General features: G+C 56.2%; 1 protein-coding gene across 1 annotated transcript; it reads right to left on the bottom strand.

Moving 5' to 3' along the window:
- Window positions 1-3,140: 3,140 nt before the first annotated feature.
- On the bottom strand, window positions 3,141-14,454 carry ALOX12B (arachidonate 12-lipoxygenase, 12R type). Its single transcript, XM_043475851.1, has 15 exons — window positions 14,089-14,454; window positions 12,752-12,956; window positions 10,057-10,138; window positions 9,869-9,955; window positions 9,638-9,760; window positions 9,231-9,334; window positions 8,715-8,887; window positions 8,338-8,481; window positions 6,976-7,179; window positions 6,667-6,753; window positions 6,266-6,435; window positions 5,699-5,820; window positions 3,959-4,059; window positions 3,580-3,750; window positions 3,141-3,388 (listed from the first exon to the last, which is right to left on the bottom strand). The coding sequence occupies exons 1-15, from the start codon at window positions 14,233-14,235 to the stop codon at window positions 3,209-3,211; spliced, it is 2,100 nt and encodes a 699-aa protein (XP_043331786.1). The 5' UTR covers window positions 14,236-14,454; the 3' UTR covers window positions 3,141-3,208.
- Window positions 14,455-14,755: the final 301 nt, after the last annotated feature.

Raw genomic sequence — 14,755 nt, 5'->3', positions numbered from 1 at the left:
TGGGGAAACAGTGATGGACTTTATTTTTGGGGGGCTCCAAAATCACTGCAGATGGTAACTGCAGCCATGAAATTAAAAGATGTTTGCTCCTCGAAAGAAAAGCTATGACCAACCTAGACAGCATATTAAAAAGCAGAGACATTACTTTGCCAACAAACGTCCAACTAGTCAAAGCTATGGTTTTTTCAGTAGTTATGTATGGATGTGAGAGTTGGACTATAAAGAAAGCTGAACACCAAAGAATTGATGCTTTTGAACTATGGTGTTGGAGAAGACTCTTGAGAGTCCTGTGGACTTCAAGGAGATCCAACCAGTCCATCCTAAAGGAAATCAGTCCTGAATATTCATTGGAAGGACTGATGTTGAAGCTGAAACTCCAATACTTTGGCTACCTGATGGGAAGAACTGACTCATTGGAAAAGACCCTGATGCTGGGAAAGATTGAAGGCGGGAGCAGAAGGGGACAACAGAGGATGAGATGGTTGGATGGTGTCACTAACTCAATGGAAATGAGTTTGAGTAAACTCCAGGAGTTGGTGATGGACAGGGAGAGCTGGCATGCTGCAGTCCATGGGGTTGCAAAGAGTTGGACATGGCTGAGCGACTGAACTGACTGAACTGTTTTCTCATCTGAAAATGGAGCTGATAGGAGACCTACCTCAAAGGTCATTATCAGTATTAAATGTAAAGCCCTTAGCACAAATCACAGGTGAATATGATATGCTCTTTGAGCATTAGCTATTATAATTATTCCCCTCAAAAACAGTTGCCTTGTCTCTAGGCTTCCGTTGTAAGTCTCCTTTACTGGAGACCTCCTTGGGATGTCCCTCTGGCCTCCACCCTGGAGGCCAGGTGTTTTAGATGTCTGGCTTCTTTTTGGGTCCCCATCCCTGCAGTTCTTGAGCATAACCACCTCCCTTGGGCCTGGGCTCTGTGATGGCTCTACTTCATGAGCCTCACGTGGCTTCATTTTTTGTCACATGAAAGGAAAGTTTCACGTGGCATCTCTTCCCTAGAGTCTTCCCCCCACCTTCCATTTTTCCTGCTCAGCATACATGGATCCTAGGGAGGCTAGGCACCCTGATTCTCTCTCTCTCCCTATCCAAACACTGCCTCTTGCTCAAGCCTGGCTTATACACACATCCCCTTGAAGTCCTCAGGGACTCCCCACAATGAATTTGCATAGCTGGAGGCCCATGTCAGAACTCTTCTTAGCAATGGCTCTTGGGCTCTGCCATGGCTGGGGGTGGACGCTGTGGTGAGTGGGGCAGGCCCTGCTCTGCCCTTTGGGAACTAGCGGGGGACATGGACAGCAGCATCCCAGTCCCAACAGAGAGGGGCCTGGGGTCCAATCCTTCTTCGTGGTTTGATGTGGCCTAGATGACTGAAATGTCGAAGCCTACAGGTCCCGTGAGCAGGAAAGAGGGTGGACAGAGACTGGCTAGCTGGCCACTCATGTTTCTCAGATGAGGACAGTGGTGACTCAACTATAACTAAAACGAGAGCTTTAGATTTTTTTTTTTTGAGAGAAACCAGTCATTTTCTAATATTTAAATGTTGGCCACAGATTCAACTTGAAAAAGAAACCAAAAACCTTGGTAGTCAGTCAAAACACAACTGCAGACCAACTATGGCTCTCAGGGCCCTAGTAGAGACCAAAGCCTCCAGGCTTGAAGCTCGGCTGGACGCTTCCTAAAATGTGCAGTTGCCCATTTTCCTTCTCTGGCCTCAGTTTCCTCCTGTTAGAGCAGCTGGTTTCAGTGGCCTCTTCCAACCCCGACCCCGGGGCAGCACAGGCCCCCAGCTGTGTCACCACATACTTCTGCCCCCCTCCCATCGTTGGCATCTACTACCCCGACTACCACGCTGTGAGCAAGGAGTCGGAGCTGCAGGCCTGGGTCAGGAAGATCTTCCAGAAGGAATTTCTTAGCCGCATGAACTCGGATGAAGAGTTCACACCTGCCAACCACCCTTAAGACCCCACTTTCCCAGGACAGCAGACCTTGGGTTTCAGCTGCTGCCTCAGGCCTGTCTCCATCCAGGGGCGTCTTCCAGCCTGGACAGCTGTGCTGACCTGATCGAGTTTCTCACCATGACCATCTTCAGCTGCTCAGCCCAACACATTGCTGTCAATACTGGTTAGGTGAGGGGGGACTTTGGGGTGGACAAGCCAGGTCATGGGGGATGTGGGCCTAGCAGGAGTCCTAGCAGCCCTGTGCTTACTGAGTCTGGGGGATCAATTTGATTTCAGTGGCTGGGTGCCCAATTCTCCCAGCATCATCCGCCTCCCCCCACCTACTTCCAAAGGCCAGAGCCCGACAAGCCTGGTGGCCTCACTCCTGAGGTCAACGTCAAGTGCCACTCCCTTGAGCTCTTCTGGAGTGTCAGCGATGAAACGAAGAACACTGTAAGGTCCAGGGTGGGGTGGGGTGGGGTGGGGTCTCAGGTTCCCGGAGAGTGAGTAGCGTGAAGAAAGGCTGCTGGGGACACTGCATTACTTGGAGGGTGCATGAGCAGACTGGGCTTCTTGGGGGGCGGGGCCTGGAGTGATGTAGTTGCTGGGGGGTGTGGTTTAGGGTGGCCGGGGCTCTGAGTAGGGGGAACTTAGAGTGGTCTGGGTTTCAAAGGGCTCATGGCTTGGGAGGTCTGGGTAGGCTGGATGGAGGGTGTTCTTTTGCCTAGACTGGATGGGGGGGTTATGTTTCAAGTTGAATGGGTCTTGGGTGGTCTGGGTTCTTAGGTAGGTGAGTAGGACTTGGGTGGTGGTCTATGCCCTTGGGTGAATTTTCTGGTGGTCTGGGGCCCAGGGGACTCCAGGTGGATCAGAATAGCTTTTGGTTGAAAGATGGGGCCGAGGCTTGCGGGTCAGGAGCTCCAGCCTTCTCTCCTGCCGTCCCCAGCGGTGCCTGGGCACCTACCCTGATGAGCACTTCACCGAGGAGGCCCCGAGGATGAAGACTTCTGTCTTCCACAGCCACCTGACCCAGATCTCACGGGACACCCGGGAGCAAAACCCAGGCCTGGCGCTGCCATATGAGTACCTGGACCAGGCTTTAGTGGAAAAGCATCACCTTGTGAGTGCAGTGCACCCCAGCCCAGGCGTGCACCCACAATAAACACAGACACAGACCCCGGGCTTGTGTTTGAAGTGATTTTATTGGAAAACAGGCGGATGCAAGGCAGGAAAGGCAAGTGGAGAGGGGCCGTGCTATATAGAAATGCTGTTCTCAATCAACACGGGGTCCAGGTAATAGTAGGGGATGGGGAGACACTTGTTGCGTTGGCGGATGTTGTGTGAGATCTGGGCCAGGCGCTGGCGGAGGGTCCCTATGCTCCTCCGCGGGGCCTCCTCCACGAAGTGGATGTCCGGGAAGTGGCCCAGGGGCCGCTGCGGGCACAGAACCAGGCGGCTGGAACGGAGCCCCACCCATCCCCACCCCTTCAGCCCTTCCCCTTCAGCAGCCTCCCTCCCTGCCTCTTGCCCTTGACACCCCCCTCTCGTTGGGCTCCCAGCTTCCCAGCCGCCTGCCTCTGCTCAGAGGTTCCCGACCCCCACCTGCACCCCCAGGCCCAGGACACCTTGTCGTCGGGCTCCCGACTGAGTGTCCAAAGCACCAGTAGGGTGATGCATGTGGTCTTAATATCCGGCAACGTGTCAAGAAAGGTCTCCAGCGTGGTCAGCCCCTTGGCCTGTATTGGTGGGTTCCGCATGGATGAGGGGAAGTTGGGCATCCAGGCGGTGAATTCCAACTGGAGGTGGAGTAGAGAGGGGCTTCTGGGTCAGAGGTCTCTGGGTCAGAGACCCTCGGGTGTCGATGGAGGCAGGGATTGAACTGGGGACTCTGGTTGAGACAGATCTGGGCCAGACTGGGGATTATGGCTGAGGCAGAGTTCGGACGTTGGGGCTGGGATTAAGGTCAAGTCTGGGCCTGGGGCAGGGGCTGGTGAGTCCAGGTACCTGCCCTGTGTTGACAGCTGCGTGCTTGGCAGAGCAGGTGTAGATGACAATGGTGACATATCGGATCAGCTCAGGCACAGTTCGTAAGCATGTGGGGAAGCCTGGTGGGAGGGCAGGTGCAGGCAGGTAAGGCCCAGGCCACATCAGTGCTGCCCAGGTCCTGGCTGGCCCACAGAGGGTATGGCCAAGCCCAGCTCACCTTGTTCTTCCAGCACTCCAGGCTGCCCCCAACCTGCCTCTTTGGCCGTTGTTTGGCCACAAACCACCCCCACCCCCAAGGTGGGGTTCAACTGGGCCTTGGCCAAATGTCCTTGGGGGCTCCTCCAAGCTTGCTTCTCTTTCCTGTGCCCCACATGAGCACCTAGCTCTGGTTGCCATGGTGACCCCAGGTTCCAAAAGCCCAACACATTCAAACCAGACCTGTCATCTTCCTCCCTCAATTGCTCCTCCTTCCAGGACCCCAGCTCAAAGAATGATACACACCATCCACCCAGTTTCAAAAGCCCAAAACCCAGGAGTCACCCCTGGCTCCTCCTTCCCACCACTCAGCCCCCACTGACAAACCCAAACCAGTCAGCAAGTCCTGTCATTTCTGTCTCCCAGCTAGCTCTGGCATCCTCTTCATCCCCAGAGCCCGTTCCCAGGGCAGGTCCCTGTCATCTCCCTCCTGGACACCACACCAGCTTCCCAAACTGTTCCCTGACCACCAGTGCAGTCTGACATCCTACTGTGCACATTTCATCTCCCCAGACACCCCTCGATAGCTCCCTCTGAACTCAGAGGAATTCCAGACCCCTTAACCAGGCTGCAGCACCCAGCCCCTGCTCCTGGCTTCAGCCTCATCTCACAGGAGGCTGCCCCACCCCCACCCCCCAGCCCCAGAACCCCAGCTGCAGGGACTTATCAGCAGTCCCAGAACTAACTCTGCTCAGTCTGGCTTTCAGGCCTTTCCACATGCAGCTCCCAAGTCAGGACCCTCCAACCCCACCTCTGTCATCACCTGGCTGACCTCCCATCATGCAAATCTTAGCTAGATCTTAGCTTGCTGCTACACACCCCTCACTCTCTACCTGCCAGCCCTCCCCAAGCTGGGGTAGGTTCCCCCGCCCCACGCTGGGTTCCTACAGCCCCTCCCTGGCTTCCCCACAAACTGCACCAGTCTTACTATAGTGCACCTGCCCGTTTACAGTGAGTGGCTACCCCTGGAGACTGATCAACTCAAGGTCAGCGCCTTCAGCGTCTCATTCCCTTTGGCCTCCCCAGTAACCAGTACAGTGTTCACCACATTGTAGGTGCTCACTAAATACTTGTTGAGTGGGTGCCCAAGTGGCACATCTTCAGGATTCGCTCCCCACCCCCTCCGTCTCCTGAAACCTGCCTGCTTCTCGCCAGCTCCCCCGTCTCCAGTACACACTGGCCTGTCCTGTTGGAACTCATGCCCCATTTCTCAGCCCACAAAGGTGTTTTTTTTTTTTTCCTGAAGCAAGAGACTGGGACCTCTTCTGGTATCTACCAAGATGACCCACAGCCCGCTGAGCTCAGACAGGGACCCCCAGCTAGTCAGGCTTTCTTCCCCAACCTCTCTGAGATGCCACTGCTCCAGCGGCCAGCGAAGAGCTCTGTCGAATCCCAGGGCTCTCTTTGGCCTCCTTCAGCCCAAAGTGAGACTAGCTTCAGCTCAGCCTGGGAGGCCCACCCCATGCCACAGCCCTGGGTCCCTGCTGGGGGTCAGGCCCATACCTGAGCTCTCACGCCCTAGTAGACACTCCTTGAATATCTCCTGCACCCAGGACTGCAATTCCAGGTCACCTTCCACGGCAGAGTCACACGGGTAATAGTAGGTGATGATCTCTGTCACATACCTGACCGGGGGACAGGACCTCAGTTTGAACCCCCGGTGCCTTCCCTTACCATGGTTCTCCCACCTCCCTCAGGATGCCCCAGCATCGGCTGACCCAGAGCAGCCCCAGGCCTGTGGGTGAGCAGAGGTAGCAAGAGGAACGGCTGGGCAAGGTCAGGAAACACTCAGAGTGCTCCCAGTAAGGATCAGATGAGGCCCACAGGCAGCTCAGAGCCCAGACAGGGTCTGGCAAGCAGAGCCAGATGGGGGCCAAAGCAAAGAAGGGGACCATCAGGCCTCAGAGGCCCCACCCAGAGTGTGAGCACATGTGTGATCCCCACACACATTCCAGACCTTATCCCCAAGCCCCAGGAGGGCACCCCTGGTCCTTAAAAGCTCCCCAGACCCCCTGTAACATCCCAGGGTGTGTCCACCTCAAGTACCACCCACTGCTGCCCTGACCTCACCTCTCCAGTGCATCCCACACTGCCAGGCTGTCCTCACGGTAATAATACCCCGGCAGGTCCTGAACCCCGCGTCTCACGAAGTCGTCGGGGAGGTAGAGGTTGTCGTAGTTGATCTCCGACAGAGCCCGCACCATCGCCTCGGCAAAGCCGGACAGGCCCAGGGACATGCTCTGTAAGGGACCAGGCAGACCCTGGAGCACACTGTCTGGGGATCCTCGCACTCCGGACCAGCACACCCAGCTCGGCCTCTGCAGCCTGGCAGGCACAGCACCCGTCTTAACTGGTCCCCTCCCTCCGTGCCCACTCATGATCTAAAGGCAGCTGGGAAGTTCAGCTTCAGTCCAACTGCAAAGGCCAGAAGGGAAACACATGTCTTGTGGGGTTGGAGAAAGAAGTCTTACCCTGGCGGAGAGCCCCCCTTCATTAAGGAGGACAGCCCGCCCGATGCTGTTGATCTGGATGGTGTACCGGGTGTGGGGGATGAGGAGCTGTTGGAGGGAGCAAGGAAGATGATGAGAGAGGGCTGAAGTCATCCCCTGTAGAATGTCAGCACTCCCTGTTTCTGCAACATCAGACCCCCCAAACAGCCCCCCAAGCTGCCTCCCCAAGTCTAGCTGGAATCCTTCTGACTTCTTAGCAAACCAGGCAGCTTTCTGGGGCTAACTGAGGCCGGCGATGTTTCACAGAGGCCCCTTGGCCCAAACCCATACCTTGTAGAGGGGATGGCACATGGGTAGCTGCCTCAGCAAGGCCAGGCAGAAGGCCTCAGCGATGAGGTGGGTCTCCAGCAAGTGGGAGATGCCCTCGTGGCAGTAGAACTCGGCATAGCGCACCCACGTCTTGGCCAGCAGCCAGTCCCACTCGGAGTCACTGGGCAGGAAGATGGGGCAGTCGGGCCCGGGGGTCTGGCTGAGCTGGGGGTGAGGAAGGAGAAAGTGTTAGGTGAGAGCATAGACCCACATACACAAGGGCCCCCACTACGTGACGGAGGCAGAAGGGAGACCAGGGGGTGAAAACTCCAACCCCTACACTCCAGTCCCTCTGGTCCTCTGAGCATACCAGGGCCTTCCCTCCCTCTCACATCTGCTCCTGCTCTTCCCTCTGCCTGTGGTACCTTCCCCCATCCCTTCCTCTACCAGAAAGCTCCCACTCATTCCACAAGAACCAGCTCAAAAATCTGCCTCCTCTGAAAACCCATCCTTACCTCAATCCCATAGTCGCCACATTCAGCTGTGCAGGTTGTGCAGTGCACAAGGGTACCCAGCTCCCTAGGGGTTAGTGGTTCATTGAAATCTAGCCTGCATCGTTCCACTAACAAGCCAGGAGCATCAGAACGTGGCTGATCCCCACTCCTACCCCAAGGGGTGACTAATTCAGATATGATCTTGGCAGAAACCTCTGGGAAGAAAGCATCCCAGTTTCCCTTCCAGCCAGGCCACACTCTCAAGGCAGTGGCTACGTATGATCAGCACAGTTTTTCTAACAGATAAGCCACAGCAGGCATTGACTTGTCAAGCAGGTGGATGAATGGAGTCAAAGAGACAGGCTTACTCCTCCCTGGTCACTTCTGTGCATATAGACACAGTAGCCACACTCTACACACTGGGGCTTACACACGAGTGCACCCACAGGGACCCAACTTTATGCAGCATGGGCATACAAGTGGCAGCACAAAGATGTACCCAGGAAGGGACCTTCAGAGACTCAGTCTGGTGCTTACACTACACCAGGCTCACCACTAGCCACACACACAGACAGGGACATATATAAACATAGGTGTATTCTTAGATGCACACACAGGAACATAGACTCACACAGGCACACAGGCCCACACAGGGATAGTGCATGTTCACACAGGCACAATCCTTCACAAATAGATACACACACAGGGACATAAAGTTCACATACACACACACATACACAGGCTGACCGACTGACCATAAACTCACACAGATGAAGTATACAAGTACACACACCGGCCCATGCAATCACACATCTCTTCATGCACACACAGAGGCTCACCCGCGGCAACACTCACACAGCACCCACCCCCAGGCCTGCACCCCAGGCACCTGGATGGCAATAGGCAGGAGGTTCCCTTCCCGGCCAAAGTGCAGCAGGCAGAGTGGGGCGCAGTGGTACTGCTTCTGGCCGTTAAGTTCAACAGCAGGAATGCCCTCCAAGATGCGGTAGTCGGCCAGGTAAATGTTCCCCTTCTGGAGGGGAGCCGTGATGAGTGGACAGGTAGGCACCCAGCACGTGGTACCCATGACCCACGCCTTGAGTGCAGGGTGCTCTGGCTCCCCAGGCGTGGGGTTGGCCAGGACTGGAGGTGGGGAGTGGGGTGGGGGGTGGGGGTCTGCCGAGGAGTAGGTGGGGAGAGACAGGGATGCCAGGAGAGAGGGAGGAAGGGAGGCTGTGGGGGGCTCAACTCCAGAGCGGGCTTCACCTCCAGTTCCGCTTGTAGGCACGTTCCCTCGCCCAGGAAGGGGGCCACCATATCGTCTGTGACTGGGAACTTGTCTGGGATCCGCGTGCAGCGGCAGAGCAGGCCTGGGTTGATGCCATTGAGGTACTGGTACCCAAAGAAGCTGTCCTCTGCCCAGTGCTCAGCCACGTACTCTGAGGGGACAGCGCGGGGACGTCACGACGCCACCCACTGCCCCTCAGGGTCAGAGAGGACGAGAACTGAGGACCGGGAGGGAGGGAGGAAGGCCATGGACCACAGAGGAGATTTCGGGAGGAAAACCAAGCTCCCGGCCTAGGGTTGAGCCGCCGGAGGGGAGCAGGGCGGCGTTTTCCGAGGAGCCGCCAGAGGGCGCGCTCGCCTGTGCGAATTCCAGCCTCGCGTTCTCTGTGCGGCTCCCACCCCACATCCCACGCGGGGGTCCTGCCTCCCGCCCGCGGCTCGAGCACCTGGGGCCCGATCTCGTCCCGCTCCCCCGTTCTCGTTTCCACCCCATACCGAAGACGACAGATTTATTGCCAGGGAAAATTTTCTTAATGTCCTTCAGTTTCTTCCAGGACCGTTTGCTGTCCACCAGGCCGCGGAGTTTGAACCCCAGTGCCCTATGACAGGGGATTCGAGGGGGAAGCCGTCAGAAACGGGGTCCAGTGCCCCTGGGACGGCGGTAGGGCTGCCCCACCCCCACCCCCAGGGTCTCTTGGGTCCCTGAGTCTGGGCGGGTCTCAGGGTCGCCCCGTGGCACAGCTCAAGGCCTTCCTATGTCTAGGTCTCCGAGGGTCACCTCTAAGGTTCCCTAACCCTCTCTTTCCGGCTCCCGCTGCCCTCCCGTCCATGCTGTGGTGGAGGCGGGCGTGGAGCGACAGTCTTGACAAGAGCCCTCACACCCGCCCCTCACACACACTCACATGGGGCTCAGGCGGAAAAAGAAGGCGGCCGTCTTGGTGAAGGAGTAGCGCAGATTTAAGTCCAGAAACTTGGTGGCCTTAAAGTTGATGAGAATCGGGAACCCGGGGATATAGCCATTCCACCTGTAGGGAGGAGAGCAGGGCTGGGCATCTGGGGTCCAGGGCACAGGGAGGGGGCGGGGGGCGGGTGTCAGTCGTGGGAGGGGCCCTTGGGCAGCCCCAGGTCCTTACTCCGGCCGGTTGGGGTTTCTCCGGGCAGGAGGGCGGTAGCTGGGGATGTGTACGTAGTTGGGCAGGCCAGGAACAAAGACTCTCCAGCTGCGAACAGAAGCCGAGCCGGTTGGTCCTGATGGCCACGCTGGCCACAGCCACCACTGGCCCCCTGACCTCCCGCAGCCCTTGCCCCCCACCCCCCTCACTGGTAGAAGTCCTGCTTGGCTCTGAGCTCCTCCTTTCGGTGTTCCAGAAGGATCGGGAGTGTGTCATCTGCTGCTGTCTTTCCTGCAGGGAGACCAAGGAGGAGTCTCAAGGTCTGCCCCTGCCCCGGCATGCCCCTGCCCACTTCGGGGATCAGAATTCAGCTACTGTCCTCAAAGTCAGCGCTGTGGGGAGGTGGGACACAGCCAAGGATGGGGAAGGCTTACCCTGGGAGAGAGAGGGTGTGTCTTCTCCCAGAAAGTCAGATGAAAGGATCAAAAGGATTACGGACCACCCTTCCCTGTCCTTGCTCTACCTTTCCAGGGGGCTCTGCTGCAGGGAAGTCCCTCTTCTAGAACTCCTGGAACATGAATACCTAACAGTTGTTTAGAACTTACTGGGTACCAGGCACTTTCTAAATATTGTGTTAGTTGCTCAGTCACATCCAACTCTGCAAAGGACTGGGGCCCGCCGGGCTCCTCTCTCCATGGGATTTCCCAGGCAAGTATACTGGAGTGGATTGCCATTTCCTTCTCTGGGGCATCTTCCCGACCCAGGGATCGAACTCAAGTCTCCCGGGTCTTTTGCATTGCCTGTGGATTCTTTACCGTCTGAACCACCTGGGAAGCCCTTCTAAATACTTATGTCAATAATTTAATTTGCATAAGAATAGTTTAAATTATGAGGCAGATAACTATTATAGGCCCACAGTCTGATCTCCACAATTCCAAAAGGTCCAGAAGTCAAGTTTTTGTTTTTTATTATTATTTTTTTCCACAAATAGGCACACACTTCTTGGCCAACAAAACCTGATCTAAATTTACCTGAGGCTGCGTATGGTCTTGATTTAAACCACTCTGAAACTACACAGTTTTGGCTTGCAGAAACATTTGACATATTTGCAGTTACCCTGGTGGATGTATCATGTAACATACGGTATGTGTGAGTATATAAAGAATATATACATATATGAAGATACATTTGTGTAAATACATACAGGGAGTCCCCTTAACTGTAGTTTCACTTTCCCTAGTTTCAGTTGCCTGCAGTCAACCTCAGTCCAAACATGTTAAAAGGAAAATTTCAGAAATAACATTGGCTTCTCACATCAACCCCATGAAGTAGGTTCTGCTGTCAGCCCAGTTGACAAATGAGGACACTGAGACTTAGAAGAATTTGGAAATGAGTCCAGATGCCCAGCAAGTGGTGAAGCTGACACTCACATCCTGGTAGTCCCAGGCTGGCAGGTGCCTATCGCTGCCTCCCCATCATTTTCCTTCGCAGGCCACCTTCCTTCTCCTTCTGTCTGCCTCAGCTCACATTGCACTCAGGGTGAACAATGCCATCTGAAGTCGTGTAACCCACAGACCCAGTTCAGTTTCATCCCTGGAGCCTTCGTCCTTGAAGGTCCCAGCCGGTCATTCAAGTCTCCCTGCCCTGGTATTTCATGGCAGCTGCCCCACCCAACCCCATTCCTGCCTGCCTCCCAGCGTTTCCATGCTGCTCAGACCTATCACTGTGGGAAGATGCTCCACGTCTCTGCGAGGCCCTCTCCTATGCCCCCACCTAACCAGGCCTGCCTCCCTCTGCCCCTGACTCTCCTTTCCCCAGCTCAGGCCCTGACCGCTTGCTCCCAGGGCAAGGAATTGGCCATGGGGAAATGAGAGAAGGGAGAGGGGTGGTCAACCTCTGAGAGGAGGAGCTCCCCGCCCTGAGGTTCCCTCAGCCCTGCCTCCCCTCTCATCTACCTCGGAGGAGGCCGGAGGAGCCCAGAGGAGCATGGCTGGTTGAAAGAAGGGAACAAAAGAGGACAAGATTGAAGTCTCCTTGGAGCAGCCACACAAGGGTAGATGCAGGGGTGGATGCTAGCGACTTGGGCCCTCAGGTCCTTTCCCTTTTTCATGGCAGCAATCAAGTGGCTGGGAAAACAGCTGGGGCAGCCTTGACTGGCCACCTCAAAGAACTCTGACAGTCAATATGAGTAACAGGGCCTTGGATTGGACTGTGATGGAGCCTCACTGAATAGGGGGTGGAGTGGGCAGTGAGTCCTTTGAGAGAAATGAGGTGTCCTTTTGGGGTGATTGGAAGCCCGTTGGAGCCACAGAACATCCCATCAGTCTAAGAAATGCTCAATTAGAAATCCAGGGCATCTTGAGAAGGTACAAGACCTCCTGTTGTACGGCCTTGGAGGGCTGCTGAACCATCAGGGCTTCTTCAGAAAATAACAAGGCAGCTGGTAGAATCATGGGAGATCCTATCAGAGTAACAAGGCATCCTGTTACAGTAACAGCACCCTGAGGGGGTAACAGGGAGTCTTCAGAGCAGCAGCTCCTGCTGCTTGGCATACATAGGGCATCCGATCAGAGTCCTGGGTCTGAGAGTTGCCAGGCTTCCTGTGGGCATTGAGGGGAGGACTGTAGAGATAATGGAGAGTCCGCTCTGAGAATGCTGTCTGCAGTCAGACCCTGGGGTCCAGAGAGTAGCACCCCCTGCCTCATTCCTCCAGGCTGCAGCCTTGAGCCGGGCCCAGCAGAGCAGCATGGACCATGGCTGGTGTGGGAGAGTGACAGGTGTTCCTGGGTGCCCCAGTCAGGCTGGCACTTGGCTGGCTGGCTGGGAGCCTGGGGTGGCCATGCTGGGGTGGCCAGGCCAGAGCGAGGGGCTTCATCGTATGGGATGGAGACAGTGAGGTCTTACCTGTAGCCTCCCGGAGCGCCAGGGTCTCGTAGCCGTCCATCCACTGGTAGGCGGGGAAGTGGTAGATGCGGCCATTGGGCGCACAGACCTGCACGTAGTTGCAGTACCAAGGGTTCTTGGGGAAGAAGGAGTAGCGCTCCTTGTACAGGCGGACGATGATGAGGTCCCCCAGGTCCTGCTGACACTGGACAGTGTAGTCGTCCACCTGGGCGGGCACAGGGCCAGCTGAGCAGGCCAGCCTCCACCTGCCTGCCCTCTCACCCAGGCCCCACTCATGCTGGGCGATGCTCACCTCTCTAGACCGGGATGACCTGATTGTTGGGGTCTCTGACCCCTCCCACCTGCCTGACCCCACCTGGGCAGGACTCCAGGCTCTCCCTCTCTCCATCCTTGGCTCCTGAAATCCCCTCCCCCCACCTCCTCCTCCCCAGCCACCTGAGGCTGCAGGAGCCATGCAGACCCCCAGGGACTGGTGTACAAGGGGTCTAAATAGAGCCCCCCAAGCCTCCTACATCCTTAAGAGTGGGCAGAGGTGGTCCAACCAGCCCTCCATTTCCTCCCACTTAGCAGTGAAGATGTGGAGATTCAGAAATATCTACAAAGATAGAGTGATCTGCTAAGGTCACATAGCAGCAGGTGGCTGGACCTGACTCAAAATTAGGCTGAGGGCCCAGCAGAGGGGGCCTTTTATCACAGAGCTGGAGAGTCCCCGCTGGACAGGCTGGTCTGATGCCTTGTATGACACAGAGAATTCAGTGGAAATTTAAGCCAATGATGCTGAAGCTTAACAACTTATTGACCAAAGACACATTAATAGGTCTTTTGTTACCCGAACATTATTTACCAGAGATGGTTCAGCACTCACTTACATAACGAATCACTGGCCATGGATCTTATTTTGCAAAAAAATCCGCTGGTCAATAATGTGTTAATTTAGGAAGGATGAGTAAGAATGGGAGAGGGAGGCATGAGGAAGAGTGTGAGAGAGGAAACAGGAAAGGGATGAGGGAAGAGGGGGTGGAAAGAGACTAGAAAGCAGGAGAGATGAAACTAGTGGGAGAGGGTTGAGAGTTGAGGGATGTGGGGTGAGTGATGACAGAGAGAGAGATGAAGGAGAGAGAAAAAGAAGTGAGAAAAGAGCAGGGGGAGGAATGAGAGATGATGGCAAAGGAATGAGAGGTGACGGGTGGTGGGAAGGGGGTGGAGGAAGGCTGGGAGCCAGGTCTTGGGTAGGGGCCTCTGAGCCACCTTGGAGCCCCACCGCTTTCAGAGCCCTGTACCCCTTCATCCCTCCCCTTTCTCCCCAGGCACACGCTCACACACACACACACACTCACCGCACCAGTTGCAAAATCTCTCCCAAAGTGGTTCAGCAGCTGCTTATGGCTCTCTCCCTGAGTCCCCACGATGATCAGAGAGATGGAGTCCATGGTTCCTGACAAGAAGTCGGTGCCCGTGGCCACCCTGACTTTGTAGGTGGCCATGGTTGCTCTTCAGGAGGCAGGAAGGGGGCTCAATCGCAGACACGGTGAGGGGGGCCACAGGGGGGCCCAAGCCCGGCAGGAAAAGTCAGACACAGACAGGAGTGGAAGGATCAGCCTTCCGAGGTGGAGAGGTGAAGCAGGGACCCAGAGGCTGGCAAAGCTGCTGCCCCGGACGGGGTTGCGGGTGGCACCAGATCGGGTGCAGGACAGGAGTCTGGCAGGCTGGGGTGGGGCTGTGCTCCGGGGCCAGTGAGCAGGCGTCTGGGCTGCGAACCCTCTGGGAGCTGGCAGGGAGGGACAATAGGCAGGGTGCTGGGCCTGCCCCTGAGAGGGCGGGTAGAAGAGGCCTTGGATGGAGGAGACTTCAGGGTGGGGGAGCCAGTCCAGCCTGAGCCAGGGCCCCAGGAAAGTTAGGGGAGGGGCCCCCAGATCTTTATCAGCCTTCCTTCTGCCCACCCCTATTGGCTACAACACTGGGCACCCTGCTGAGCAGGGCCGTGGATAGCGGATTACTAGCACT

The sequence above is a fragment of the Cervus canadensis genome, chromosome 1 (assembly GCF_019320065.1).
Source record: "Cervus canadensis isolate Bull #8, Minnesota chromosome 1, ASM1932006v1, whole genome shotgun sequence".
In the NCBI taxonomy this organism is placed as follows: domain Eukaryota; kingdom Metazoa; phylum Chordata; class Mammalia; order Artiodactyla; family Cervidae; genus Cervus; species Cervus canadensis.
Note: the sequence above shows the minus strand (reverse complement) of the source record. Positions and strands in the feature narration are given on the sequence as shown.